We start from the raw sequence: 27609 nt of genomic DNA, 5'->3' as shown, positions 1-27609 counted from the left end.
TCAATTTTTATTCACAATTTGTTTAGTGTCCCAACTTTTTTGGAATCCGGTTTGTACAATAAATGATAATAACCATTAGATGTACATTACTCTAAAAATAATGAGTTTTACCATTATCAATGCCAGTTACAGTTCACATTTTATCCTTCAAAAATACTATGAGCCATAAGACTTTTTAAAAGTGCTTTTAACAAAAGTTTTCAAAGACTTATTTGTAGCAGGGCAGGCATTTTGAGGCAAACAGAGATAAGTTCCATCTCATCCTATTGTTTCCAAGGCACACTGAACCCAAATCGCTTCATTTCAACTTAGACTCCAAAAAAGTCTGTCAACATTGGTGACAGAAAACTGCAAATGCTGGGCCAGCTTTCACATGGAAAACTCCTCTCAGTGCTTTGTTTTTCACAGTCCTCAACTGTGTGGCCCTTAACCCTAGCTCTTTAAGCCCTTTGATATATTCATCTTGTTAGCCATCTTTGCTAACTGTGTTGCCCTTGGTGTATCAAGACCATTTCCTGAAGATGATTCCAATGCCACCAATCACCGTCTGGTGAGTGTCTGTTAAATTATGTTCCTTTACTCCACATATCAGTTACCAAAACACAGCTTATCCAAGATAACTCTTTTACCCCTCTGAGCCAGTTAATGACATGTCACTGCTCCAGACAAGTATCAGTTGCTCTTTTATTGGCCTGTTATTTATGCCATAAAATGGAGTAATTAACATAAATATAATTCATTCGCTGATTGCTGATCACAAAAACAGTTCTCTGCGAACCTAGTAATACATAACAGGAATGTTTTGATTTTAATATATAAAGATAAACATGTATTTGTGTGAAATATTGAATGCATTCATCTGAATTAATCTGTTATATGCCCTATGTTTATTCACTGATAAGTTGTCGATCTAAAGTGGTGCTCTGTGAAGGACACTAATGACATTAGAGAGGGAAAGTGCTCTAAACAGGATCAGGGACACACCATCTGTCCTCTCTGCCCTTAAGTGTCCACACTTGACACTACACTATGTCCCTCACATTACAAAAAGAAGCCTGTAATCTTCAAATAGTGTGATGATTTTAACATTTTAACGTGAGATAAGAAAATTGTTAGTTTTGTGCATACTATCGTGCGTGTTATAAAATACGTAGAACATAGAATCAGTTTCTTGTATTTTTGTTTATTCTTTATAAATATGTAATATTACTGTAATTCAAATTTTAATCATTCATCAGTTAATTATTATCATACAATTGCATAAATATGATCATAATAGTTAACAGTATTTATATCTGGGACAAGCGTTTCAGCATCATTGAAGTCTGTGGAGGAGAATCTGGTTGTAAAATGTAAATGTAAAATGATTTTATTCCAAGTCATTTTGTAGCATTTCTATTGGTCCATTCATCATGAAGCTTTTACACATTGTGCAAACTAAAAATCAACAAAAATGGAGATAAGTTTTGTTTATTGTCTGACATTTGTGTCTTTATTGACAGTTGTGTCCAAATTATTATCAGGAATCTGCATAATTCAGTTCTTAATATGCAGTCAACTGTAATTCAGAATAGTTCTGTGGTTTGACATTTTCCAGGTCTACATTGTTCACAGTTGAGGCCACAGGAACCAGACATTTAAATTCCTCTAAAGGTTTCTACACAGAAAGTGTAACACCGAATATCACCTTTTCAATCTGTTATTCTGTTCTGTACTATGCTTCTTAGGAACAAGTGGAATATATCTTTCTGGTCATTTTCACAATTGAAACCTTTACGAAGATCCTGGCCTATGGTCTGGTCATGCACCCCAGTGCCTATATCCGCAGTGGCTGGAACTTGTTGGATTTTGTCATCGTCATTGTCGGGTTTGTATGAAGTCCTTGACAAAGTAGATCTGTATTAAAATGTATATTGTGATTCCAATGCCACCAATCACCGTCTGGTGAGTGTCTGTTAAATTATGTTCCTTTACTCCACATATCAGTTACCAAAACACAGCTTATCCAAGATAACTCTTTCACCCCTCTGAGCCAGTTAATGACATGTCACTGCTCCAGACAAGTATCAGTTGCTCTTTTATTGGCCTGTTATTTAAATAGGTAAATGTGAAATTTACGTTTGTGTGTGTGTGTAGGCTCTTCAGTGTAGTAGCAGAGATGGGGGAGCCTAAAACTGGTGAAGCTCATCATGCAGCAGGAAAACCCGGAGGTTTGGACGTTAAAGCTCTCCGAGCTTTCAGAGTACTGAGACCCCTCCGGCTGGTCTCCGGTGTGCCTAGTAAGTGTGTGTGTGTGTCTGTGTGTGAATTATTACTGAGGCATCTAAAAAACCATAGAGAAGATTGTACACCCATGTGATAAAATACATCTCTGCAGTGATGTAAAACCGTGAATTTTAATGACTGAAATGTGATAATCCAGATTTAATAATTTCATGTTTCCGTTGTCCTTGCGGCCCTTAGTTTGTGTTTTTCTCAAACCAATCTAAACCTTTGTCACCTAACGAATGTGAATATACAAAAGAGCTTAAATATATTTTCAGATGTTACTCATATATATATATATATTTATGTAATTCTACTTTAATTTACCCAACTAAATGAACTCAAGACACCTGGGCCATATCATTTTTATTTAATATGTGTGTAGGGTGACCAGATCTGAGATGGTCTCGCCCCTCACTGCCGTTGTATTCTTAGCTGAACCTATGTATGCTCTTAGGTCCCTTACACCTTTATTTGCTACACAAAACATGGGAATTTCTTTTTTAATTCATCCGAGAACTTACATTTACGTTTTCGCATAGCTGCTCGAGATGAGGGTGGGTACATGAGCTTTGCCTGACGTAAACAAAGACTACTGACGTGCAGGTTGACCAATTAAATGTTTACAGAGAAGGTAACGGTAATAACGGTAGCTCTACAGTTAGACCGTCCAATCCGAAGATTTTAGGCTACTTCACCACGCCCCCTTCTCACTCAAGCGAACCAATCGGAGTAGGGGAGTGCGAGACTAGTTTGTGAACGAAACTTCTCGAAGTTCTATGTAAGCTCTAGAAAAACAAAATCCCGGATGTTTGTGAAATTCCGCTCTGACATTTTTTTAAGTCTAAAAAAGAGGACATGTCCGGGTAAAAGAGGACATCTGGTCACCCTATATATGTGTTTTTGTCTGTGTAGGTTTACAGATTGTGTTGAACTCCATTATGAAGGCTATGGTTCCTCTGCTCCACATTGGCCTGTTGGTAATGTTTGTCATCATCATATATGCCATCATCGGCCTGGAGCTGTTTATTGGCAGAATGCACAAGACATGCTTCTACGTAGGGACAGGTAATAGTCACATACACACACACACACACACACACACACCTACATTCAAGAAAAGAAAATGCCTGTAAGCTGGATTTCCTCCAGACATGTCTTATCTCTGCCCTGTATCTTGCAGAGCTGTATGTGGAGGATGACCCCACGCCGTGTGCATTTGCCGGTAATGGTCGTTTCTGTGTGGGAAACAACACTGAGTGCAGAGGAGGTTGGGAAGGTCCTAACGGTGGCATTACCAACTTTGACAACATCTTCTTTGCCATGCTGACTGTCTTTCAATGCATCACTATGGAAGGGTGGACTGATGTCCTGTACTGGGTATAGAACCAACATTTACTCTTTTGTCTTATTATCTCGGTCAGTGAATCTATATTTCTGACTTTAAAATATATTTGTCGTTCCTTTCATACCGTAGCTGTGTAATATTAAAACATTTTAATTAATGTGCAGTTTTCATGCACATTAATTATAATTCATAATGTGGTTTTCATCCAGATGAACGATGCTATTGGTTTTGAGCTGCCTTGGATTTACTTTGTGTCTCTGGTCATCTTTGGCTCCTTCTTTGTCTTGAACCTTGTTTTGGGTGTGTTGAGCGGGTAAGAAATTTCAGTGTGCTTTAAGTAATTTATCTAATTGTATTGTGTGATTTTACTGAATCAAGAAGTTGGCCTAAGATAAAAAGAAAGTGTGTGTGTGTACGTTCAGTGAGTTCTCAAAGGAAAGAGAGAAAGCTGTGTGTCGTGGGGAGCTGCAAAAGGCTCAAGAGAAGCAGCAGATGGAGCAGGACATGGTGGGCTACATGGACTGGCTCATTGAAGCAGAGGACATGGATGAAGATGGCAATAAACGTGAGCCACCAAATAGAAAATCACAAAAAATTTAAATTAGAAATTTAATTAACTTTCTTCTGTGATTTTTTTTCATGTTATTAAACATCTATTATACTGACACTCAACACCCTGGAAAAAAGGGTGTGCCTATTGCACACCTAAAAATATTCGAAATATTAATTGTCTAAACTGTATTTTTAATTGAAGGTGCTGTGGTGGCTAAGAAAAAGATGATGAAGAAATATGGCTGGTATAAACACAGTGAAGATGGAGGTATCAAGAAGTCTCTTCATTTTTAATTGATGATTTTATGAGGCTGATATGCTCATGTTTTACGCCGAACATTATTCTGGCATTAGGTGCAAACAGATTTGACATGAAATGACATTTCTGCTACCTTAATAACAATGGCAGTTTGCAATTTGTACTTAGTCCATATACATTATGGGAATTTTGTATTTCAAAGTATAAACATATGGAGGAGATAATTAATCAACTACTTCTTCACACTACGTAAAACACTTCTGTGATAGAAACACTGAGTATGGGCAATTTAGCACTTTTAGTCTCTATGTGTTGTATGGCGAATCAGAATTGCTTGAATGTGCGAATGACGCACTCGTCTTTTCACAGAATCTGACTCAGATTCAGAGTTTGAGGCTTTCCTGGATGATGACAATGGCTGCTGTGCTTCTATACAGTAATATACTGTCTTATTATTTTATTTATTTATTTATTTATGCTTTACAGTAGCAATCAAACATTGAGAGTCAATGAAAATTTGGAATCAGTGGTTTCAATTTAGTTGCACTGGTGATGTTATGTTTGAGCTGTATGTAGTGAAATAATCTGTGATAAATTATACAGATAATTACTAGTAACTTCAAATATCATACTTGTATTCATCAATTTCTTGAAATTGTAAATGAAACATCTGAAAAGTTCTGGTGCTTAGATTTTAGGATATAAAATAACAGAAAATATAATGATGATTTGATTCGAACTTTAGATCTGTAGTTTGTATGTAGGTCTTTTTTTATTCATTTAGTTATCACAGCTGCTACGCTAAATAGAGCTGAAGGCTGATGGAGTCTTATTCTTTTACCTCAGGGCAAAGCTGATGGCTATAAGTTTTTGGTAAGTCATGTTTCCTTTAGCTACTGTTTCATTCAGTTTGTCCCTGTTTTTTGTGGTGACTAATGGACCTTCTCTCTCTTCAGTGAGCAGCTGTATCATTTGAACTTGGTCATAAGGAAGAACTGTCGCGTGGCTGTGAAGTCTAGTAACTTCTACTGGCTGGTGCTGCTGCTGGTGTTCCTTAACACGGCCGCAAGCGCTTCAGAGCATTATGGACAGCCACAATGGCTCACCGACATACAGGGTACCTGAAGACTCAGTAACAGACACACAAACACAGAGTACAGTCACAGGCACAGACCTTGTGAACCCGTCATCTTCAGTAAAAAATGGGCAGATAGCAAAAATAGAAGTACCAGCCATCATCAGGTGTAAAATGTGTCCAAAAGTATAAAAGCTATAGCCCATTAAGATGGCAGTAGGGAGTCATTTTTATTTATTTGATGTTTGTTAATAACACCTTTAGAGGGCAGCAATGAGTAATGTTTGTATATAACACCTACAGAGGGCAGCAGTGAGAAAAATTACTTTATTTGAGCTCAAGCTGTTTCTCACATTCTCTGGAAATTGATAGCAACTAAGCAGCAAAGTCATCAACCACTTTAGGCTTGTATTTTAAAGTCACATATAATTAATAATTAAAGCAGGTAAAATAAAAATGATTTATTTTAGCTATTACCTATCAGCTAAAATGCATGGTTGTGGGGTTGAAGAATTACTCTCCTTAATGTACTCCTGCTTTTTTCAGAACGTGCTAATAAGATCCTGCTGGCCTTGTTCACCTTGGAGATGCTGATGAAGGTGTACAGCTTTGGTTTCCAAGTCTACTTCATAGCCCTGTTTAATCGTTTTGACTGTTTCGTGGTGTGTGGTGGAATACTGGAGACAGTGCTGGTGGAGCTGGAGGTGATCCCACCCATAGGAATCTCTGTGCTGCGGTGTGTCCGCCTGCTCAGAATCTTTAAAGTAACCCGGTGAGTTACTGTTATTTTAATGAGCTCTGCATCATCCTCATTATTGTCGCCCAGTGATTTCGGGTAAGCTCCGGACCCACCACGACCCTGAACTGGGTACGCGCTTACAGACAATGAATGAATGATACTTCTCACTCTCTCTCTCTCTCTCTCTCTCTCTCTCTCTCTCTCAGTCACTGGGCTGCTCTGTCAGATCTGGTGACTTCTCTGTTAAACTCAATGAAGGCCATCTGCTCCCTGTTGCTGCTGCTCTTCCTCTTCCTCATCATCTTCGCTCTGCTGGGTATGCAGCTGTTTGGAGGAAAGTTCAACTTTGATGAGACTCAGATGAAGAGAAGCACCTTTGACACCTTTCCCTCTGCACTGCTCACCTGCTTCCAGGTAAATGCCTTTTGTGCCTGACAACATGCCAGCACGACAAATCTGTTATTCATTTCATGTCCCTTCATCATCAATAAAGCCAATATACTGTGGCATCGATGTTGCGGAAAACAAGGGAAACATTGCACTCATGGAAATTTTGAACTTCCTAAGAACTCCTAAAGGGAAAAGGCAATTCAAAACAAGGGGATAAAAGACACTTCCTTCATTTAACATTCATGTAACACTTAACTTAAATATTTACATGTAATTATTTAATAACAATTTAGCACATAAGTACACTGCACTGGGAGTATTAAAAATATAAATGCCTGAAAAAAAACACTTTCAGATTCAAATCATAATATATTTCTTACTCTTCTAAGCAAACGTGGTTCATGATATATGTTTAGATTTGCACTTTCAGCAGAATGCATGCTCTTGTTTATTAAATTGTAATTAGTTTAACATTAATCAATGTTTCTAGAGGTTGACCTGATGAATATTCATTCGTTCATTATCTGTAACCGCTTATCCAGTTCAGGGTTGCTGTGGGTCCAAAGCCTACCTGGAATCATTGGGCAAAGGGCAGGAACACACCCTGGAGGATGCGCCAGTCCTTCACATGGCAACACACACACAGTCACTTTCGAGTCGCCAATCCACCTACCAGCGTGTGTTTTTGGACCGTGGGTGGAAACCGGAGCACCCGGAGAAAACCCACGCGGACACAGGGAGAACACACCAACTCCTCACAGACAGTCACCCAGAGGAAACCCACGCAGACACAGGGAGAACACACCACACTCCTCACAGACAGTCACCCGGAGGAAACCCACGCGGACACAAGGAGAATACACCAACTCCTCACAGACAGTCACCCAGAGAAAACCCACGCAGACACAGGGAGAACACACCACACTCCTCACAGACAGTCACCCGGAGGAAACCCACACGGACACAGGGAGAACACACCACACACCTCACAGACAGTCACCCGGAGGAAACCCACACAGACACAGGGAGAACACACCACACTCCTCACAGACAGTCACCTGAAGGAAACCCACGCAGACACAGGGAGAACACACCAACTCCTCACAGACAGTCACCCCGAGGAAACCCACGCAGACACAGGGAAAACACACCACACTCCTCACAGACACTCACCCGGAGGAAACCCACGCAGACACACAGGGAACACACCAAACTCCTCACAGACAGTCACACAGAACAGGACTCAAACCCAAACCGTCCAGGTTCCTGGAACTGTGTGACTGCTACCTGCTGCTCCACCGTGCCACCCTGATGAATATTCAGTATTGCCCTAATTGTCTCTTGTAGATTCTGACTGGAGAAGACTGGAACTCAGTGATGTATGATGGCATCATGGCGTATGGTGGACCTGTTTTCCCCAACATGATTGTTTGCATCTACTTTGTTATTCTCTTTGTCTGCGGTAACTGTATCCTTTAATATGTATTCTTTACTCTTCTCCATAACAATGATTTAATCTTTATTTGGTCTGTTTTGGTTATTTCTTCTCAAATTATATTGTCAGTTGGTTTTATATTGCATATTTTCCAGTCAAAGTTGTTCACTTCTTCATTTAAAATGTTCCAGAACTTATAATTATATTATAAAACTAAACCTTTTCCAGTTGTGCCCTTTGACTTCACTGTTGCCCAGACATCCTGCTGAATGTCTTCTTGGCTATCGCTGTGGATAACTTGGCCGGAAGTGGCAGCAAAAAGAAAAAAGAGTGAGTGCCTTGATACATATTCTGTGATAAACTAATCTAAATAATGTGTATTCTGTGACCAAACCTGTTTAATTTACAATGATACTTCTTTGCGTCATATAAACAATATAAAATACATTTTGTATTCAATATAATTGTTTATTTAAATGAGTTATAACATACACATTAGTTTTATTATTACTGTTTATGACATGAAGAGCATGTTAATATGTTTTTGTGTTTTAAAGAGAGGTGAAACAGGAAGAGGAGGAGTGGGAAGATGATGAAGACAGGGAGGAAGATGAAGCAGGAGTAAGACCATTCAGCCCTCTGTTTCTTTCTCTCACTCTCTGTCTCTTCTCTCTATTTGTTCTTCTTTCACTGAACCAAAAATGGCTCCATTCATAAAACACAATGAAGGTCATTAAATCAAAGATTCTGCATTCTGCTTAACAAAGAGATATTTGGGATTCATCCATTATACTGATCAGCCAAAATATAGCCAAATATGACCAAACCAACACATTGACTATAATTTTTTGACATCCAGTGCTTTTCATTTCAGTTGTGAGTGGTCTTATTTTTTTGACTCTGTCGCTTTCTGTCATGGATGTCAGCTACAAATGGTCTCATCTCATGCCCCTGTGTCTCAGTTATCTTATTACTTTCCTGTCATCCCTCTTTTCTTCTTTCCAGAATGAGGCTGATGACTGGGAGGAGAATGAGGAGTTGAGAGCAATCGAGGGGCTGGAGGGTAAATTCACCCACACTTTAGTTTCTCAGGGGCAACTACAACAGCCCAGTATTGATATCTCTTATGTTTATCGATAGATAGATACCATTGACACCAAGTCAATGTTATTATCAATAATATCAGAAGCTGAATATTAATCAAACGTTCTAAGATTCTAGGTTAGTTGATCTTGTTCATATTCCATTTTTGCAACAAGATAATTTGGCTGATTTACATTCCATATTCAATGTCCTATTTTTGCATCAACACATTTAGGTAGTGTTCCAATGAAAGTGGACAGTTTTCAACCCAAAGAGAAAATTGTTCCCATTCCTGACGGCAGTTCCTTCTTTATCCTTGGGAAGAAAAACTGGTCAGTGTTGGAAACTTAAAGTATAAACAGTTGATATTAGGCAACATTAACACTCAAAAATAAGTCTGTTATCACTGACACTTGTCTCTGTATTATGTCTGTCCAGCCTCCGAGTGGCCTGTCATAACCTCATTTACAATCCTTACTTCACCAACTTCATCCTCATCTTCATCATCCTCAGTAGTTTCTCTCTTGCTGCAGAGGACCCCATCAAAACTCATTCTGTCCGGAATGTTGTAAGTCACAGAGGGCATCCACAGGACAAGGCTGTGTATAAGTAGATGAGTTAGTTTTACAGTGTAAATAAATGGCTGCTTAAGCAGCCTAATTGGATTCCATTTTAAATAAAAGAGAAATCTTCCCTAGATCTATAGCATTTATAAGCAGCTAATTTGCTTAATGTCCACCAGTGTCTCAGGCAGAACAGTGCTCAGCAAAGACGTAATTCAGTCTGTAAGATGGTTACTATTGACTTTAGCTATGAACTTGTGTCTATTTCTATAGATAACAGTGTGTCACACAGTGTCATAAACCACATAAGCTTGTCTATATGAAATTAGTTACTTAATGACTGGGTGAGTGTTTAAAGCCCAGGAATGGACTGGGGCACTGTCCAGGGTGTGTTCCCCTTTTGCACCCAATGATCTGGGTAGGCTGCAGGCCCACCACAACCCTGAACATGAGGAAGTGGTTACAGACAAAAAATGAATATATTTATACAGTTTAGTGTGTTCTCCCTTTGTCTGCGTGGGTTTCCTCCGGGTGTTCCGGTTTCCTCCCACAGTCCAAAAACACGTGTTGGTAGGTGGATTGGCGATACAAAAGTGTCCATAGGTGTGAGTGTGGGAGTGAATGTGTGTGTGTCTCACCCTGTGAAGGACTGGCGCCCTCTCTAGAGTGTGTTCCTGCCTTGCGCCCAGTGATCAGTGATTCCGGGTAGGCATCCGAACCCTGAACTGGATAAGCGGTTACAAACAGTAAATGAATGAATGAGTAAATGAATTGTAATGCTCTAGATGCATTTAAAGAAACACACTTGCAGCACACTTGTCTTTGAGGATGAAGTGATCTTGATGTGAAAGCATATTAAAGCTGATAGAATCACACTTCTCCTTCCTCCTGTTGTTTCACCTGTGTTTAGATGCTGGGCTATGCTGATTATGTCTTTACCACTGTCTTCACCATTGAGATTATACTGAAGGTAAACCTGACTAAGCACACCATCAGTGTCATTCATTTTGGTGATAACAGTGTATCTTTGTATTAAGTTGAAAACATCAGATGCGATATTTACGTATTAATTATTTTTCCTGTGCTTCTGTGTGGTGGAAGATGACAGTGTACGGAGCGTTTCTTCATCCTGGCTCTTTCTGTAGAAATGCTTTTAACCTGTTGGATCTACTGGTTGTCAGTGTGTCTCTGACCTCTTTCTTTCTACAGTAAGTGGTACACCTTCTCTCATTCTTCTAAACATGTATCTATGTTTATCATTGTTATGTCCAACTATTTACTGGCATCTCATTATAATCAACATTGCTATATTCAAAATACATGTATATCTAATCATCCATGCACCCATCCTTTCTCCTACATGTTCATAAATAAATGTATAATTAATTGTTCTTTTTTCTTCAGTTCGAGTGCTATCTCTGTGGTGAAGATTCTGAGAGTGCTGCGAGTGCTCAGGCCCCTCAGAGCCATCAACAGAGCAAAAGGACTAAAGGTAAAACCAACAAGTCCCTCTGATTTTCAGCATTTACACAATTTTCCTTTAGTTTTGCACTAGAGTTTCAAGGGAAATGTTGCTAATAACTAATGGGATTGTTATTAAACTGTTGTAAACATCAGAAACTGTTGGATTATAAGCTTGGCATGGTATAAGTGTGATACCTAAATGGTTGACTTTTTTCTCAGAGCGTGATCCAGTGTGTGTTTGTGGCTATCCGCACCATCGGCAACATCCTCATCGTCACCACTCTGCTGCAGTTTATGTTTGCCTGTATTGGGGTGCAGCTCTTCAAGGTAATGTTAATATATCAGAATGACAACATCACAACGCCTACAGCTTACTGGAGCAGATTTGATAAAGTTGCTATGTGCCATTACAGGGCCGTTTCTATCGGTGCACAGATGAAGCAAAACACACACCGGAAGAGTGCAAGTATGTGTCAGTTCATGTTGGTTATTTTAATCAAAATAAATGAGAGAATTCCCTTTATTTACAAAGTTACAATTAATGAAATGCCGATTAAATAAGATAACAAAAACATGATAATAAAAAATATCATAAATAACAAATAAAACAAATGTCCAAAATTCCCATGTGTGAAATAGATAAGTCAGAAAAAAATAATTCATTTGAAATGGTGTCTAGAGAACATTTGGATATACAGTGTACCTCTGCTCAGTCATAACTGTGTGTTTGTGTTTTGTGCAGGGGCACATTTGTGGTCTATAAAGACGGTGATATGAATCACCCCATGGTGAAGGAAAGGTTTTGGGTGAACAGTGACTTTAATTTTGATAATGTTCTGATGGGAATGCTAGCGCTTTTCACTGTCTCCACATTTGAGGGCTGGCCACAGTGAGTTTTTAACTTGTTTATTAATAACATATTCATTAGTGTGTGTATATATACTCTTGTGGTTGGGACTCAGCGGCCTCAAATCTGGGAATGTTTAAGCATTAAATACATGTATACTAATGTTTTATTAAATATCAATAAATCCTACCAAAATAATTGAATTACAGTCAGATTTGAGATTTCATGTTTTAAATTGTTTACTAAATTATCATAATTGAACCAGATTTCCACCTCTTCATAATAAAAGTAGACTTGCTTGAAATTTGTGTTGTAAGGATCTTGATGCATATGCTCTCATCTGCAGGATTCTGTATAAAGCTATCGATGCCAATGCTCAGAACCGAGGCCCGATCTATAACTACCGTGTTGAGATCTCCATCTTCTTCATTATCTACATCATTATCATTGCCTTCTTCATGATGAACATCTTTGTGGGTTTTGTCATCATTACGTTCCGCGAACAGGGAGAGGCTGAATTTAAAAACTGCGAACTGAACAAAAATCAAGTCAGTACGATGAGTCACTTTTAGCTGAAACTTATGATTATCGCAATCTGTATTTAACACAATGATAACACGTAATTAACATGTAATTATCATATCATTAATATGCATTTTATAAGTTTAACCCTTGTCACTGTATAACAATTTGGTGTCTGTGCTTGGAGTCTCACTCTTTCTTTCCTCTGTTAATTCCCTTCTTCAGAGGCAGTGTGTTTATTACGCGCTAAAAGCTCAACCCATAAAGATCTACATCCCCAAAAACCCATCACAGTTAAAGTTCTGGAAGATCATCAACTCCTCTCAGTTTGAGTACATCATGTTTCTGCTCATTCTGCTCAATACACTCACACTGGCTGTGCAGGTGTGTAGCATACACACACCCAAAAACATGCACATATAAAACTGTAGTCCAGAATTTTGGATAACGTTGTTGTTTAAAGGCTGAACACAATATGAATTGTGTAGTTGTTGATGTAAAAAATGTTTTTGCAACAGCAATGGCCTGTTTAAATAATATTAAATTTATTTTTAAGTAATATGTGTAATTTCTTTAAGTCTCTTGTCCAGAATTGTATTTTTAGAACTGTCTATAACCATGAAATATATTTGTCCCAACAGCATTATGAGCAGTCCTCACTGTTTAACTTTGTTATGGACATCCTGAACATGATCTTTACAACACTCTTCACCATCGAGATGATCATTAAACTGCTTGCTTTACGGCCATATGTAAGAAACACTTGGCTTGAAATCGCTGTGTCATCATTTATTTGTTATCACCATATACACTTCCTCTGTCATTCTCTCTTTATCTCTCTCTCCCTAGCACTATTTTATAGATGCCTGGAATTCCTTTGATGCGTTAATAGTGGTGGGCAGTTTGGTGGATATCGTCCTTGCTGAGTTCAGTGTGAGTATTTCATAATGCTGTCAGTTAATACACAATATTATCTGCTCAGTACAATGTTTTTATTTCATGTAAAGACAGTTTCCAGTGTTTTTAGGTCAAATTATCTTTGGCACTTTCATTGCTCAGCAATGTATTACATACAAATTACAACCCATAATTTGAAAGTTTTGCAGTGCTCTGTTCTGCACATTTCTCTTCGCTTTTCATTCTCTGTTTGTGGAATTTTGTCGTCTTCTTTCAGGGTGGAGAAAGTCATGGAGAGGTAAGTCCAACTGTTTAACCTGCTGTGTTAAATCTCTATAAGCTTAGCTTGTGGTTGAAGCTGATTGCTTTTGAAAGTGGTTGTGCTGAATTCAATTGTTGTGAGTTTGATTCCCGCTCCGGGTGACTGTCTGTGAGGAGTTTGGTGTGTTCTCCCTGTGTCTGCGTGGGTTTCCTCTGGGTGCTCCGGTTTCCTCCCACAGTCCAAAAACACACGTTGGTAGGTGGATTGGCGACTCAAAAGTGTCCGTAGGTGTGAATGAATGTGTTGCCCTGTGAAGGACTGGCGCCCCCTCCAGGGTGTATTCCCACTTTGCACCCAATGATTCCAGGTAGGCTCTGGAACCACCGCGACCCTGAACTGGATAAGGGTTACAGATAATGAATGAATGAATTTTAGCACAAATTCCTCCTCATAACATAGAGCTTTTACTATGGTTGTTTAGCATGAAAACATATACATCTAGATTTTATATGCATTGTTTATTCCACTTTTATCTGTCTTAGGGAAAGGGGGATGGAGAGAGTTCCAAAGTATCCATCACTTTCTTCCGTCTCTTTCGAGTCATGCGATTGGTCAAGCTGCTCAGCAAAGGGGAGGGCATTCGCACTCTTCTCTGGACTTTTGTTAAATCCTTACAGGTCTGTTTTGAACTCCACCACACAACTTAATGCCTTTGCAAATGTCCGCCGCCAGACTTTTTGTTTTATTTAATTTATTTGTATGATTTGTGATCCCTAACTACCTCCAGGCTTTACCATACGTTGGTCTTCTCATTGCTATGATCTTCTTCATCTATGGTGTAATTGGAATGCAGGTTGGTTAATCTTTGTCATTTCCACTTTGTTCCTTTCACTTTTTCCTTTATCCTTTATCTCTTCAACAATTGTTTCCTTATGTTTGAATTACAGACATTTGGAAAGATTGCTATAGATGATGATACAGAGCTAAGCCGCAACAACAACTTCCAGACATTCTTCATGGCAGTGCTGCTCCTTTTCAGGTAAAGAAAAGCTGTTTTCCTGAAAATGGCTTCGCATAAGTGACACTGGGTCTGTCACAAAACCTAGTGAGCTGTCTAACAAAAGAGCATTTTACGTCATAGTGCGCGCGCTCCAGACACGTAGGCTGTCCCAATTCTTAGACACCTCATTATGCTGTCTACTAAGATATCTTAATTTGGCAAAATTTTAAGGCAGCATCAAACCCTTCCTTAGCTGCGAAGACAGTCCCAGAATGCAATGCAAGAGCAACTCCCATCTATTACTCTATTCTCCCAGAGAAAAAATAACTAAAGTCGCAATAAAAACAGGAAGATTAGAATCTGCCGCACTGAAATTGAGATGACGCTAGCCAATGAGGCTAGATGTGGTGGGCGGGAACAAGCCATCATTCTCTAACTAGAGCGTCTCAATAATCTGCTTCATGAGGACAGATGACTGTTAGAATGCTGTCTCCTTAAACAGCTGTCTATGCAGTCAGTGCCTACCTAGGCAGCTCATTAGGTTTTGGGACAGACCTACTGTGTGTTTTTGTTTCAGCGTTATGTTAGGCTGCCACCTCTGCACCATCCATGGAGAATAGACATTAAGTTTGAAGTGTTTTGTCTGCACATTGGCAAGCATCAAAGCATGTCTAATAGGTGCCAGTGGGCAGTTGCTTAATTTTGTGGATATGTTTAATGAATAACATAAATACTAATCGTATGTTACACGCTGTGCCCTAAACTCTTCACACAGTACAACATATTAAATGTGTTAATCTACCAAAAGCTACCGATGTGTTAGATATAGAGATCATTTTGAAGCACACATCAGTAGTGACACTCTTTTTGGGCTCAAGATGTGCAACAGGAGAGCAGTGGCAGGAGATAATGCTGGCTGCGTTGCCGGGGCGACGGTGTGACCCTGAGTCTGACTTTGAGCCAGGAGAGGAATACAGTTGTGGAAGCAACCTCGCCTACCTGTACTTCATCAGCTTCTTCGCTCTCTGTGCTTTCCTGGTGAGAGAGAATTATGTGATGATGTAAATTGCTGTATATGGACTTCATAACCCATGCTTAAGCAGTGAATAAGAGATTCCTATGCAGTTTTAAATTCAAGAAAACAAAAGACGAACAATAAAACAACATTACACTGAACAGCCATACTGACCACTGACCACATAGGTGCATGTTGTAGATCTACAATTACAAAGTGTACTCCATCTGTTCCTCTTCATACTTTACTTGCTTCCTTTCACAATGTTCTTTAGTGCTCAGTATCCCTCACAGGAGCTCTTTATAGGTGGTGGCTGTTAGGTGTTTGTTGCCAAAAGAGGTCTTGTAGTAAACTGTAGCAGTGTTTCCTTTCTTGACATTAAAACGTTGATTACCAGTGCAATTATTGCTACTTTCACAAAGCAGTGTTCAGTCCCCCATTCAGTCCGAACATATTATAAACTTGTGCATGTATCCTTAACTCCTCAGATCATTAACTTGTTCATTGCCGTCATTATGGACAACTTTGAGTATCTGACCAGAGACTGGACAGTGCTGGGCACTCACCATTTGGATGAGTTTAAGAGAGTGTGGTCAGACTATGATCCAGAAGCCACGTAAGAGAGACCTTTTCAACAGTTTACACATGCATAGAGAAAAACATCTATACATTTATAAATAAATAAACACAAAACTGAGGAGATGAACTGAGATTTTTTTAGTATCTTTTTACATGTAATTTATTTAACTAATAATAAGAGTTCATTTTGTAACTTGGTGTTTGTGTATTTATTTGCAGTGGAAGAATTAAGCACCTGGATGTTGTGACCATGTTGCGTAGAATTCAGCCACCGCTGGGTTTTGGTAAACTCTGTCCTCATCGGGTCGCGTGTAGGGTAAGAAAGATTCACTAAATACAGCCCTATATGGAAAAAATGTATGCTTTAATGCAGTGACATTCCAGTTGTTTGTAAAACAGTAGTTTACTTATTAGATACAGAGGAACCACTGCTTGGACCAAAGCTGCAGTTGTGCAAGAGATATAGCAAGCAGCTGACACACTCTCTTTGTCAACAGTATTTAACTCTCAGCGTCCTCCTCTTGCTTCAGAAATCCTATTAGTATCTCTCTCTCTCTCTCTCTCTCTCTCTCTCTCTCTCTCTCTCTGTGCTCCCTCCCCCCCTTCTGTCCTTCACTTTCTACAGAGGCTGGTTGCTATGAACGTGCCGCTCCATTCCGATGGCACAGTGTCCTTCAATGCTACCTTGTTCGCGCTTGTGAGGAATTCACTCAAGATTAAAACTGAAGGTCAGCTTGCACAGTGGCATAGTCATGCGCACACACACACACACTACAAATTGTGACCTATCTTCCAGATGCTACAAAGCAACTTTCAATACACTCACCATGTCACGGCACATAAATGATATTAAAACATGCCCCACTACAAATTGAGAAGGATGTATTAAAAGTAATGCCACATATCTGACAACTTAAATAAAACACATCAAATATTACAGTAGATCATTAATGCCAGACAACCTTGATTTTGTGGGATTGATTTGATGACTTAATTGAATTTGTGCTTGGTTTTAATGTGCGATTTCCCTCAGGACCAATTGACCAGGAGAATGAAGAGCTGAGAGCCATTATTAAGAAGATTTGGAAGCGCACCAAGCCTAAGCTCTTAGAAGAGGTTATACCGCCCCCTGCAGGTAAAAACTACATTTCCCAGTGTGCATCTGTTTAGTACTTTCACCAGATTTTGAAACCCTGAGTCTGGGTGTATAGAGTTTACAATTTCACACACAAAAAGGACTAATGTACTACTGCCTTTATTCTTAACTTTAGTACTGCAATAATAATTAAAACGAGAGAGATTTTCTAACAACTAGAGCAGCTTTTTTATTTATAGGCTTTATTATGAACAGGACTGTCTTATCAATGCAATTCTAAAATGGACTAATCAGAAGAGATGATGAAATGGAATGAGATGAGTATTGTCTTAGCAATGCTGATACTGAGGGGAAATATAACCTGAAATACACAGAGGTTACTAACCTAGTAGTAGTTTGCCAGTCACAGCATTGTTGAGCAAGCCACACAGAAGATCTTGTTTTAAATGTTTAAGTTCTGTTCCTTCTCTGCTTTTGTTAACTGTTCTCTTATCATTTTTTGCCACTTTGCTCAATTCTGTCTCAATTTCTTGGACCTCCTTTTTGCTTGTTTCTCTTATTTCTCCATTCAGTATGTGTCTGATGAACACAACAGAAACTAGGCTTTGTAGTCCCACATAAAACATGTCCAGCACTGTGATGGGACATGAAGGGGTGGTAGAGATTTAAGGTCTTGACTCTTGACTTGAAAATGGAGCAAAATCGGGACATCTCGTTGTTTACTATGTTTCCAGATTTTCACCATATTAGGAAATTTATTTCCCAGTGCGCATAGTCTTTGCGCTTTCACATAAACATGGGGCCAGCATTGTGAATGATGAGACTCAGACAAGGAGGAAGGACAGTTCTAAAGTGCACTCTACATAAGATGCAGCACAAAATCAGAATGACTTGGCACCAATCTCCAGATCCCCAGAATATGTGCACATGCATTAAAAGATGTGGTTCATTTGCCTCTGCTGTTTTGTAGGAGATGAAGTGACTGCTGGAAAGTTCTATGCCAGTTTCCTCATCCAAGATTACTTCAAGAAGTACCGTAAAAGGAAGGAGAAAGAAAAGAAGAAGAAGGGAAAGGACAAGTCAGCCTCACTTCAGGTTCACTGTTTTAAAATAATTCATAGAATAAACACAAGAATATGTTTAGAACACATGTCTGCTTTATTTATCCAATCTATTACACATATTCTCTTGAGATATCTCTCTCTATCTCTGCTCCACGCTTGTGTAGGCAGGGCTGAGGACCCTGCAGGATCTGGCTCCTGAGATGCGGCTGGCCATGGCCATGGAAGAAGGTCATGAAGATGGATTTGAGGGAGACATGACTGAGGAGGAGGAGTTCTTTAGGGTCAGTCATGCTTCTTTTTGTCACATGTAAAGCCTAGTTATAACATAATTTGGTGTTGTATAATTAAATCGGTCTGTAACAGTGCAGATTAAGCTTTACATTAAAGTTCTACATGACTTTTTCAAGAGTTTAATGATAGTTTACCCATTACTCCTTTTTGCGTTGACTCCCCACAGAGTGACAGCGTCTTCAGTGATGCTGCGTCCATGTCCACCCCAGGGGGCACACCTCTGCCCCCACACTTGGATGAGGTGACAGTCAGTATGGAGCCTCAGCCCAATTTCCCCCACGGGATGCTGATGCTAGAGGATGCATTGGAGGACTCTCGTCCAGCCTCAGCTCTCTCTTATAATGAGGTGGTGATGGAGCAGCCCCTGAGGCGCTCACCCCTGCCCAGAAGGTGGGCCGCCAGTCAAAAAAAAATCAACTCACTCTGGGCTCTAAATATCGGCTCAAGGCAAGAACAGTAAATATGAGGATAAACCAACGGGCAGAAGCATTCAAATTAGAGGCTAACTTTTGAAATTAGCTGCTAAAAAATCTCTGTAGTATCATTTTGCTTTGCAAAATTAATATGTCAACAAAAAATGCTACTGTTTCTACAAAGTTCTGAAAGCTGGTGGGTCCAGTTAGCATGTTGTCTTTGTGAGTTAATGCAAAGAAAATTTTAAACAGTACCTGAGTTTTTCAAATTATTTAAGGAAATTTGAAATCAACAAAAAAATAGAGTTTTGTTCTGACTGTAACAATATGCAAATGGGATCCTATTAGGCTGGTCCACACTGGCTTTAGTTTGCTGTTAGTAATCATAGCATTTTTGGGTGATGTATTATTTAAAGCTGTGATTTTTCTTTGAGAGCTAAATTGGCATAAATCCAGATGCTGTATTTTTTTTATGATTTACAGCATCTGGTGTGCACCATTTAAAAGAACATCTCTCAGAGGCACAATTACATTACAGCTTTAAGATCAGTGAATAAATACCAGCTGGGCAATTTTTGGGCAACATTTGTGTATTCACATTTGCGTAAACAACTTAAGTGCTGTGTCACGTAGCTGTATCAGCTTGAATCTAAGTGCAATGCAGCTCATGCACAGGATGCTACTAGATTTGCTTTTTTATTTTATTTGTTTTACAATGAAAATATGGTGACACCATATGTTTGAAAAACATATTTTCTATAGACTCTTCTATGATGCTTTGGCTCTTATTGAAGAGATATGAGCATATGCAAGTTTATTGCATTCCGATTCAGATTTAAGTTTCTAACGTTCAGACTCCATTCAGTTCCAAACAACAGGTCCATACATTTTGATATTTGCATTTTGATGACAATCCATCTTAAGGATTTTGGATCACAGAAAGAGAATGAGGCACATTTTGGGACTGTTCTCAAAATATTCTTGAATATATATTTACGCCTTAAGGATGTTGATGTTTTCCTAATGGGAAGCTTTCATTAAAAAAGGCCTATATTCTGTATTTGCATGCTATTTTTCCATGAGGTCCATGTTCCCACATTGGTATAGTCCCTTTAAGACTAATGTAAATGACTTCTGCTTAGCTTGACAGACCTGCACTATGTCTCACTCAAACAGCAGTCCAGGATGAACCACTCCTTAGAATTTCAGTGTTAGTAGGCGAGGCTGCTGTTGTGCTGAATAGACATATATATTTATATCACAATAGCAGTGAAAGATATCAAGATATATAGAGTATACATGAAGCGTGCCGTGAACGCTACACGTGGAAACATTAATAATGTTTGCACAAAATCAATCTCTTTTATTTAAAAAACTGAAAATCGGTTGTTGGGCGGCACGGTGGCGCAGCAGGTAGTGTCGCATAGCTCCAGGGACCTGGAGGTTGTGGGTTCGATTCCCGCTCCGGGTGACTGTCTGTGAGGAGTGTGGTGTGTTCTCCCTGTGTCTGCGTGGGTTTCCTCCAGGTGACTGTCTGTGAGGAGTGTGGTGTGTTCTCCCTGTGTCTGCATGGGTTTCCTCCGGGTGACTGTCTGTGAGGAGTGTGGTGTGTTCTCCTTGTGTCTGCGTGGGTTTCCTCCGGGTGCTCCGGTTTCCGGGAGGAAACCCGGAAAGGTGGATTGGCGACTCAAATGTGTCTGTGTGCGTGTGTGAATGAATGTGAGAGTGTGTGTGTTGCCCTGTGAAGGACTGGCGCCCCCTCCAGGGTGTTTTCCTGCCTTGCGCCCAATGATTCCAGGTAGGCTCTGGACCAGCCGTGACCCTGAACTGGATAAGTGCTTACAGATAATGGATGGATGGATGAAAATCGGTTGTTTAATAAATGGGCACAAAAGTAAATTTCAGTTTTTATGCTGAAATTAAATTGCTCATGTGAAAAGTGTATCACCAAAAAAACAATGATCATCTAATATGAATGTTCCTAACTTCTTATATTATTGGCTAGGTCCACGCTTGGGCTTAACCTTTTAAATGCTTTGATACCTCTCATGGACTTATTCTGTAATTACAAAGAGAAACAAAGTAGATTTGTTGAATGGTTCTTAAATTACAGATGAGAAGAATGTCTAGAACTGTAGACATTTCTGTGAAAATTAAGAGGTTATGTAGCTGACTAACAAAGTCTGCTTTGTGAACTCTCCACCTAAACGTATGTCATTTGAACAAGCAACCCTCCCATCAACTGCCCTGATTAGTCACTACACTAACACTGGTTTGTGTTGTGTTGTATTCCAGACACACTGTTAGTGAAATCCTGACAGTCCTGTTAGCAGAAAGATTTCAAGACTTAGATCTTATTTATTTTAAGGGATATTCCATCTGTGACATGCGGTTGATTACTATGGACAGTCATTTCTTCCTGTTTGTTTGTGTGTGTGTGTGAGTGCTTAAAAATACTCATAATACCTAATATTCCAACGAGCCTGCTAGATTTACACCTCTGCCTGATACACTACCTGTACAGAGCTAAACATAACATTGTGAGCCAGGAGAAATTACCATGGCTCACTCATTTTTGATTTATCTATAAACATAAAGTCAATATTAACAACGTTGTTTATGGAATAACACTTCTTCAGATTGCCCTATTAACAGGGCAAATTATAATAATTATTGTCTGTACTAGCTGAAGGAATCAGACAGCTGTGGCGCATTTAGCTGAAAATGGAATATCCCTTTAACATTTTTAAATTTAGTTGACGTATAGTAGTTCTCCCTACTCCTAAAATAACCTTTAAATCGTTTTAAGATGATTTGAATGCTATAAAAGAGAATATCTGCCAATGTGTTCCTCATCATTGTTTAATTTCTGAATTATATCTTGCGGGGCTGGATTTTCCAGATTATGTCTAGTCAGCATGGGAAATGTTTTTTAGTCCAAGCTTTGGCTTAAACTGGGTCTGGGAATCTGATGTATGGAGTCTCCAGCAAATCCAGTGGTGTCAAACCCAATTCGTGGCAGGCTACAGCTCTGCAAAGATCTACATTTTCTTACTTTTATTACTCTGAAATTAACTCAGATGATAATTATTATTATAAAATCTGATGAGTTGAAAGTGTTAACAGGGGAGTAATGCTGAGCTCTGCAGTAGGGTGGCCCGGCCGGGGGCTGGTGGCCCGTCAGTCTAATATGTGACCTATTCTCTGTACTTTAGACCACCAAGTGCTGAGTTCCCACCTCCTCCAGAGACAGCAGTTCAGGGAGGTGGGATAGGAGGTGGAATAGGAGGAGGAGGAGGAGGAGGAGGAAGTGAAGGAGGAGGAAGAGGAGGTGAAGGAGGAGGAGTAGTAGAAGTGACTGTACCAGAACCACCAGTAACACCAGTACCAGAACCGACTCATGTCCCTAAGGAGGAGACAGAGAGCACAACGTCACATGATAGGTGAGGAGAACTGTCACCTGGAGATTGACAGTCGGAATGAGAGTTGCACTGTTCTGCTTTTTCATTCATGTTTTTTTCCAACTAGCCTATTCATGCTAACCTCACATAAGTTGCTAAGAATGAATGCGTGCATGTGTGAAGAATGGACAGGTCAACTGAGCATTACAAAAGTTAAGTGCATAAATTTATACCTACAGACAGTGGTATCCAGAAGCCCCTCTCAGGGAGCAGACAACACCTTCTCCAGTCCCCAGTGCTGCCAATGAATTTGTGGCCCCAGCACAGCCAGGTAATGTCCTTACACCGAGCAACGATCACCAAGGCAGTGGCCAGCCTGCAAATGGATACAGTGGAAATGCTTACCCTACCAATGGCTACAACGGGAATGCTTACCAAAGTATCCATTATTCTGGGAATGGTTACTCTGGCAACGACTACTCCAGCATTGGCTACTCTGGGAATGGTTACTCCAGCAATGGCTACAGTGCCAGTGGACACAGCGCTAACGGTTACAATGGCAATGGACCAAACACTAAAGGATATCCAACTCAACGGCGTCTCCTCCCTCCGACTCCTTTAGGTGAAAAACATGTTCAGTTTTGCACATTGTAGCTTTCAAAATACAACCTTGTTTTTCCAGTGGTTTTCATTATTTGACACATCTTGAAATCATCCTCAATCACCTGCAATGAGTATGGGCATCAAAATCGGCATCTGTTAGCTAATTTAACAGACCTGGGAAGTTAGCATTCTCCTCCAAGTGTGCTGTCCAGTGAGGATGTGTTAGCTCAAAATTGTGCCATCACCCTCCCAACTTGGTAGAATTGTATGACTGTGTAAGTCTTAGCTAATGGTTGGAGACCAGCACTGATGAAATTGGGGAAGGGTAAGTAAATAAGGGAATGAATGAATGAATGAATGTCCAAAAATTCCATAATATGTCTGGTTGTATTAGACAGAAAGTTAGGAACTTTTATGAATATAACAAGGTTTTGTTTAGACAGCGATAATGTTTTTTTATTAAAAATTCACTGGCTGGAAAAGAACATCCCCCACACTGCATTTAAACACACTCTCCTTTCTCTGTTCACTGAATGCTTCACCCTCTTTTTGACTGTGCTAGGGCGGAAACCAAACTTTACTATACAGTGTTTGAGGAGACAAGATAGCAATGATGATTTACCCATCCCCGGCATTTACCACCAGAACTCCCCTCCCTTCAGAACACAGCCCCAGGTAATATTTCAGCTGCCTAGTTTAATAGACATTTTATATGGAATGATATGAATACCAAATAGGGTATATACATAGTCTAAAGAATAATATTTAATGCAACACTTAACCTGAATATTTTTCAGATTTTTCCTGTACTTTAAAATATGAGGAAAATGTATATTTGTTTGTTGGAACTACTACTTTCTACATTACCATGTTAACATTAAATGTACCCCTCTGTCAGACCCAGAACAGTTATGACTCCCGGCGTAGCAGTATCTCCTCAGCGGCTTCGTCTGCCTCCTGGGCAAACAACCAGGCAAAGAAGGGTCGCCTGCTTTATGCTCCTCTGATCCTGCTGGATGAGGTGGGGGGCACTCAGGCTGTGTGGGGCGACGCTAACGCCAGTGCCAGCTTACCGGCCTCAGCCCGGGCCGGGTGGAGTTCAGGTCCTGGTGTCCCAGTGTCCCAGCAGCAGCGAACTTACACCTCTTTGAGGGTGCCCTCCCAACACAGCCCCAGCTTAGTGGAGAAGGGAAGTGCTGACAGCCTTGTGGAGTCGGTCAGTGCACTAACTCTCAAAGCGATAGTACCGAAGTGCTGTGGTTACAAGCCAAATGGGAGCTTGTACCCACCAACAGGCTCTTTGCAAACTATATACCTAAATGATCAGAACACTTGCCTTGAACTGCAAATTATTAAGCTAGCTAAAATATTAGCTGCCTAAATGGAATAGGGGATTGTTTAAAGTAAACTGTAACTGGAGCCGTTTTTGCATGATTTACTGGACATACATGAAATGTATTTGTGAACCGTTATGCCTGTGGATATTTTCTTGGCGCACTGCAACTAAACCCTTGTCTTCCTGTTGTCTTATTCTCCCAATATCCAGATCCTAATATCTGAGGGCTTGGGTCTCTATGCCAAGGATCCCAAATTTGTAGACTTTGCAAAACGAGAGATTGCAGATGCATGTCACATGACCCTGGATGAGATGGAGACAGCTGCGACTGATTTGCTGATTCGAGGCACGGCAGGGCAGCCGATTGGACGCTTAGAGGAAGATCTGTCTGATGAGATGAGCTGTGTGATTTCATACTGAGAGTTTTCAATTGAGGACAGTGAGAGTAAATAAGGCACATTAAGCAAGACTGGAGCTGGATATGTTTTCCCAAGCGTTTCCTGTCATGTGAGTTTTAAGGTATTTGATTGGCTGAAGATCATGTGAAAAAAGATTCTGCGTAAATTAAGGCTTCAGAGTTACAGTGACTAACAAAAACATCACACCATACATTTGTTAACATCTTATTATGTAATTTCCAGGATAGTGGTTTTGAACGAGATTATATTTACTGTGGGAGACCCACACATTCATAATCTGTAACGACTTCATCCTGATCAAGATTGGGGTGGTTTGTGAGTTTACATGGAGTTATTTATTGCAAGGCAAAAACACAACCTGCATGTTTATCACAGAAGATCACACACTCACCCAGACACACAGTCACACCAATGACTGTGGGGGGAAACTAGAGCACCTAAATAAAACCCACACAGACACAAACTCCTCACAGACAAGTGATGGGAGGCTAGAATCAAACCCAAGATCCAGAGGCCCTGGAAGTTCAGCCAATTAATGAAAAGCATTCTTCTCAGAATGTTTTCCCCTATTATTCAGACTTGAAAAACATTGCTGAAACATGTTGGATTAAGACCTTGGACATTAGAGCACCTAGTCCAGCTTGAATATGATTTTAGAAAGATCAATATAGTGCTACTCTAATTAATTCACTCCAGTGTCTTGACTTGTGTTTGTTCGACACATTAACAATGTAGTAGCCCTTTCTGTGCTGCACTGTGCTTCTACATTTACAATAGAGCCTCTGAACAGAAAATTGAGGTTTAATAAATAAATAAAAAAACAACAAAAAAACAGTATTTTAATAGAGGTTGCTTACCTGCTTAATATGTATTCAAATAACCTGTTCAGATGTGCAGACAAGAACCTGATCTGAATAAAATTAAATCATAAGGAAATGTTGCAGATATTACACCAGAATTACAGGACATTTTGCTTACACTTACTCTGTCAGTTCATTTGCTTATTCCCAAAAGTACAAAGTTCATTCATTCATTATTATCTTTTTATTATTTTATTATTACCGCTTATCTAATTCAGGGTCGCAGTGGGTCCAGAGCCTACCTGGAATCATTGGGCGCAAGGCGGGAATACACCCTGGAGGGGGCGCCAGTCCTTCACAGGGCCACACAGACACACACATTCACTCACTTTCTGAGTTGCCAATCCACCTACCAACGTGTGTTTTTGGACTGTGGGAGGAAACCAGAGCACCCGGAGGAAACCCACGCGGACACGGGGAGAACACACCAACTCCTCACAGACAGTCACCCGGAGCGGGAATCAAACTCACAACCTCCAGGCCCCTGGAGCTGTGTGACTGCGACTCTACCTGCTGCGCCACCGTGCCGCCCAAGTACAAAGTTCTAGTTCTTTAAAATAACAGCAGTAATGTTACACGAAAAATAACCACATATCTTTCAGTAAATATCACATGTATTTCAATGTCCTGCTATAAACAAGAAATGTATGTCTAGTATGTCAGAAATGAATGACCCAATAAGTAACAATAGCACTTGAGTGTTGCATTAAAACATGTTTTCAGAGTAAAATGCAAAAATCTTTTTACTATATATATGCGACACAACACATAGCCTTGGAAAAACAATTTGGTATTAGCTCTATTATTGTGACTGCTGATACGTCAGTGTTTTTATGAGTGTAAATAATGTCAAAATAAAAGTTTACATTTTCTGAGTTTCCAGGTTTCTTTCTTTCTTTGTTGTAAATAGTCCTATTTCCCTTTTCAAATGATTAGTTTGCCTTCATTATGCACTAAATATTTTTATTCAATTGTAAGACCCATCATATCTGAATGTTTCTCCAGGTGTGTTCAGATGCAGAGTGGGATTAGGGTAAAAGAAAAACCTGGACCAAGTTTAAACCATGTTTCACTTCAGGATTTAATTACGTTACAATTATTCATTCATTCATTGTCTCTAACCCTTAATCAGTTCAGGGTTATGGTGGGTCCGAAGCCTACCCAGAATCACTGGGCGCAAGGCGGGAACACACTCAGGAGGGGACGCCAATCCTTTACAGGGCGTCACACGCTCACACACACCTACTGACATTTTTTAATTGCCAATCCACCTGCCAACATGTGTTTTTGGATCATGGGAGGAAACCGGAGCTCCTGAAGGAAACCCACGTGGACACAGGAAGAACACACAAAACACCTCACAGTCACCCAGAGCAGGTCTTGAACCCACAACTTCCAGGGCCCTGGAGCTGTGTGACTGCAACATTACAGCGCCATTGTGCCGCCTGTTAAGTAAAATAATGATTAAAATGTATTAAAAACTTTGATGTTTTTAGTTATTATGAAAACTTGTAACCATTTTACAATATAGAATTATCTTCCTAGTCCATACAATCACTATACATCTATCAGCCATAACTTTAAAATGACCTTTTTTATATTATGTTCTTATATATAAGAATATATTCTTATATTTTATAACATGAGAACCGGACGTATAATTCTTTAAAGTGTACCGCTCGAGTGAATCGGTTCTGTGAACTGAATCAAACTCCCCGCGTCGGCTGCTCCGGGTTCCGACCTCCCTCCCTCCTCCGTGAGCTGTTCCCGATACTACAGTCCTCCCTAATTCGCGGGCTGTTCTCTGATCTTCCCTCCCTCCCTCCTCCTA

At 39.9% G+C, this 27609-nt stretch overlaps 1 protein-coding gene across 6 annotated transcripts; it reads left to right on the top strand.

The window, feature by feature from the left end:
• Window positions 1-445: 445 nt before the first annotated feature.
• Window positions 446-26623, top strand: cacna1fa (calcium channel, voltage-dependent, L type, alpha 1F subunit a). Of its 6 annotated transcripts, none has more exons than XM_066643181.1 (47): window positions 446-550; window positions 1728-1867; window positions 2137-2279; window positions 3181-3333; window positions 3449-3645; window positions 3823-3926; window positions 4036-4178; window positions 4368-4433; window positions 4794-4860; window positions 5271-5297; window positions 5381-5541; window positions 6046-6271; window positions 6445-6652; window positions 7976-8096; window positions 8321-8393; window positions 8621-8684; window positions 9069-9126; window positions 9382-9478; window positions 9585-9714; window positions 10620-10679; window positions 10811-10917; window positions 11114-11201; window positions 11393-11500; window positions 11587-11639; window positions 11916-12062; window positions 12367-12568; window positions 12768-12926; window positions 13184-13294; window positions 13392-13475; window positions 13717-13737; window positions 14244-14378; window positions 14489-14554; window positions 14649-14740; window positions 15580-15739; window positions 16205-16332; window positions 16515-16611; window positions 16921-17023; window positions 17329-17430; window positions 18362-18486; window positions 18620-18736; window positions 18913-19193; window positions 22375-22602; window positions 22800-23182; window positions 23726-23838; window positions 24062-24379; window positions 24710-24902; window positions 25997-26623. In XM_066643181.1, the coding sequence occupies exons 2-47, from the start codon at window positions 1803-1805 to the stop codon at window positions 26332-26334; spliced, it is 6222 nt and encodes a 2073-aa protein (XP_066499278.1). In that variant the 5' UTR covers window positions 446-550; window positions 1728-1802; the 3' UTR covers window positions 26335-26623. The 6 variants fall into 6 exon arrangements, 4 of the variants coding, with proteins under 4 accessions (XP_066499278.1, XP_066499275.1, XP_066499274.1 ...); XR_010795284.1 differs by having other exon boundaries at window positions 449-550; window positions 24710-25006; window positions 25997-26135; XR_010795285.1 differs by having other exon boundaries at window positions 449-550; window positions 24710-25018; window positions 25997-26128.
• Window positions 26624-27609: the final 986 nt, after the last annotated feature.

Source organism: Hoplias malabaricus, chromosome 14 (genome assembly GCF_029633855.1).
Source record: "Hoplias malabaricus isolate fHopMal1 chromosome 14, fHopMal1.hap1, whole genome shotgun sequence".
Taxonomy (NCBI): domain Eukaryota; kingdom Metazoa; phylum Chordata; class Actinopteri; order Characiformes; family Erythrinidae; genus Hoplias; species Hoplias malabaricus.
Note: the sequence above shows the minus strand (reverse complement) of the source record. Positions and strands in the feature narration are given on the sequence as shown.